Below are 3,651 nucleotides of genomic sequence, written 5' to 3'. Positions count from 1 at the left end.
TAGAAAATTGTAACTATGCTGTAGACTTGGGAAAGCATCCAGCTAAGTTCTCCCTGGTTGGCATTGGAGGACAGGATCTGAATGATGGGAACCCAACGCTGACACTAGCCTTAGTCTGGCAGCTGATGAGAAGGTAGGACCCAGCTCAAATATGTCACATTTGTGAATGAAGTACAGAATTTGGGAAGTTGTATTTGTCATGAGAACACTGCAGCACTGGAATAGGTCATCCAGAATGAGTGTGAAACCTCTGTTGTTCAGGGGTTTCTGAGACACAGCTGGACAAAACCCTGGCTGAGCTGATCCTGCCACACATGGGAAGCTGGAGCAGAGACCTCCAGAGAAGCCACTGCTGGATTTGTGAACATCCTGCTGAGCAGAATCACCTCTCTCTCACCTGCTCAAGTCTGGTCCACATGCAGGAACATTAACACAACTCCTATGTTCTAATTTTTAATTAGAAATTGAAAGAGAACCATTCCAGGGTTGCTTTATGACCCTCTTCTGCCTTGGACTGGGGGGAAGGAGAAACTTTGTAACAGATAAAGTTGAGGGTACATTTTGTCATCTATTTCTGAAGAATTCTAAGATGATGCAACTATATATAACATGTATCTGCAAAATAGGTGCCTGGTAGCTCCTTTTTTTGGCATTAGAGGTCAGGAAGCCTCTAGTGCAGGAGCTGATCCACACCTTTTAGGTGATGTGTTAACCTTGTGGAGCAAGTGGTCAATAGTGAAACAATTTAACAAGGGTCCTGAGTTCAGGCAGTTTTGTTATCTGATATTAAAGGGCTTGAAAGGCTAGAAAGACTAAATGCTTTAACAGAAATCACACTTAAGAGAAGGTAGATAATTCTTCCTTTTTGCTAAAGGAGTTAAAAAAAAACCCCAACAAAACCCAAACAAAACCACAAAAGAAGTAGAGCTGAGACTATGAGTGTTTTCCAAGCTGCCATGGGCCCATGTTGCATCCTGGCTGCACCAGGACTTTGCCCAAAGTCTGTGCCTAATCTTATTCTTTTTGCTGATTCTCAGGTACACGTTGAATGTCCTCGAGGACCTGGGTGATGGTCAAAAAGCTAATGATGACATTATAGTCAGCTGGGTAAATCAGACCCTGAAAGAAGCTGGCAAGTCCACCTCCATCCAGAACTTCAAGGTGCAGGTTCCCCTCTTGCATGCAAAAGGAGAAGGGATGCCCCAAAAGGATTTCCTTGGCTGGAGAAACAGGAGGGACATCTTAGAAAGGAGTTTAAACAGGACAGGATTCAGTTTCTGCTGGAAACAAAGTGGCTTCAGGCTTCCAGAAAGGAGACTTCTTAGGACTGCCCATGATGGGGGGATAGCAGTGGAGTTGATGGGGTAGCAGAGGAGGGGAGGGTGGTTGGGTTTTGGGGAAGAAGTGGGGGCTGAGATGCTAGCAAGCATAGGGGCTGGAGCTAGTGAGCATTATCCCTCGGGAACTGGTCAGTGGGGTAGTTCTGCTGCCTGCACTGCTTCATATTTTCAAAGTATGTGCAGTAAATTTGAGCAATCATCTTGTAGTATTATCAAAGGAGAAGCAGCAGTTTGGTTTTCCCTGTGGTCCAGCTGGGAATAACCACTAACACTGCAGCTATTAAATTTCTTGTTTAAAGCCTGTTTTGTTGCATGTTGCAGAGCAGCTGAAGGGAGGTGAGAAGTATCCTTTAAAGCTTCATCTTTACTTGTCTGTTCTGTGTTCTCTAGGACAAGACTATCAGCACAAGCCTGGCAGTTGTGGATTTAATTGATGCTATTCAGCCTGGTTGTATCAACTATGACCTGGTAAAGACTGGTCACCTGTCAGAAGATGACAAACAGAATAATGCTAAGTAAGTTTGCTATCTCAAAAGCTTTTTTCACAGAATGTGTGGGGTTGGAAGGGACATTGAAAGGTCGTCTAGTCCAGCCCTCCCTGCAGTGAGCAGGGACCTTTTTAACTAGATCAGGTTGATCAGAGCCCCATCAAGCCTGATCTTGAATATCTTCAGGGTTAGGGCCTCCACCACCTCTCTGGGAAACCTGTTCCAGGGCTTCACCACCCTCATAGTGAATAATTTCTGCCTGATACCCAATCTAAATCTACCCTGCTCTAGTTTAAGGGCATTGCCCCTCATCCTATTACTCCCATGTCCTTGTAAAAAGCCACTTCCCAGCTTTTCTGTAGCCCCTTCAGGTACTGAAAGGTTCTTTAAGGTCTCTCCAGAGTCTTCTCCTCTCCAGGCTGAACAATTCCAGCTCTTTCAGCCTGTCTTCATAGGAGAGGTGTTCCAGCCCTCTGAGAATTTTTCTAGCCCTTCTCTGGACTTGTTCCAACAGGTCCATGTCCCTCTTGTGTTGAGGGCTCCAGAACTGGACACCACTTGAATCGAAAGATTGCATCTTCTGCATGCTGGCCTTATGCTGCAAGTGTTCTTACCACAGTTTATTACCGTGGTTTTCAGGTTTGAACACTGTACCTTGTAGACAGGCAGCACTTCCTGAAATCTGGTTGCTGTCCTTGCTTGTACCGCTGGAGGGAGTAGTTGGCTGGACTCTCTTGCTTGTTGAGAGACGGGCAGAGCAGCCCAAGCAGTTTTCAGCAATTATATTCTGTTTCTCACCCGTTTGCTCAGGCATATGGAGTGCTCAGGGTTTTGAAACGGAATCATTTTATGTCTCATTTCTTGCTGAATCATCACAGGTTGTCAAATTTAAAGCACCCCTAGTAGAACATGCCTTTGAGAAGTGTATTCTGCAAGTGCTCTGCAATGACAGAGTGACAGCAAATTTTCTTGCAGATAACTAGTCTTGCTTGATTGTTCCTAAAGAAGAAATAGAAGGGGGAATGTGTTGGCTGGTGAATCATTGGTTAGACGTGCTATCTATTAGCCCTAACAAATATTCATTACAATTCTTTTTAACTGTTGGTAAAGTGGACTTGACATTCTAAGGTCAATTTGTGCATCGAGGACACTTTCCATACTGTGGAAAAGCAAAACAGCTGAAGATCAAGAAAAAATGTATAAACCAAACAGATGTGGTGTGATTGTTGCACATCTTGACTCTTAATAAAGAGGGCAAGAGGTGAAATTGTGTTGGAAAGGGCAGGAGGTGACTTGTTATTTCCTGGTAGCAGTCTCAGTGCTGACCCACTCATCTTTCTGTGGTGACTAGGTATGCTGTGTCCATGGCAAGAAGAATTGGTGCCAGAGTTTATGCTCTTCCAGAAGATCTTGTGGAGGTGAAACCCAAGATGGTCATGACGGTGTTTGCTTGCTTGATGGGCAGAGGAATGAAGCGAGTATAAAGGGTTGGTCCTTGTAAAGAAAAACAACCCACAAAATGCAACAAAAACCCAACCTGCCACCCTGGGTGCATAAGTAGCAGATCAGCTGTGACCACGTTGAAATGCTGTTGGCCTAGGAACTGTTGAAGTTCAAAGAACTTTGTTTTGCTTTGCAGGACAAACTCTTATCAAAATTCTCAGGGAGAGGAGTTTTAACCAACAGATGTGCTCTTTTCCCAAAGGAAGGTTTAACTTATCAAGAGCTCACAGAAATGCATTTGTAACAGAGCTGCATCTTGCAATACTGCTCTGGAGCTGTTTTCATCCCATTATTAGATACTTGGTGCATGGGTTTTTTGA

At 44.3% G+C, this 3,651-nt stretch overlaps 1 protein-coding gene across 2 annotated transcripts in view; it reads left to right on the top strand.

Moving 5' to 3' along the window:
• Positions 1 to 3,651, top strand: part of PLS3 (plastin 3) — a 21,154-nt gene extending 17,503 nt beyond the window's left edge. For both annotated transcript variants that reach the window (XM_009997052.1, XM_009997051.1), the window contains 4 exons: positions 1 to 133; positions 1,038 to 1,161; positions 1,731 to 1,855; positions 3,180 to 3,651. In XM_009997052.1, the coding sequence (XP_009995354.1) occupies positions 1 to 133; positions 1,038 to 1,161; positions 1,731 to 1,855; positions 3,180 to 3,312 (515 nt within the window). In that variant the 3' untranslated portion in view covers positions 3,313 to 3,651. The remainder of the gene's footprint in view (positions 134 to 1,037; positions 1,162 to 1,730; positions 1,856 to 3,179) is intronic.

The sequence above is a fragment of the Chaetura pelagica genome, unplaced genomic scaffold, assembly GCF_000747805.2.
Source record: "Chaetura pelagica isolate M959 unplaced genomic scaffold, ChaPel_1.0 scaffold344, whole genome shotgun sequence".
NCBI lineage: Eukaryota > Metazoa > Chordata > Aves > Apodiformes > Apodidae > Chaetura > Chaetura pelagica.
Note: the sequence above shows the minus strand (reverse complement) of the source record. Positions and strands in the feature narration are given on the sequence as shown.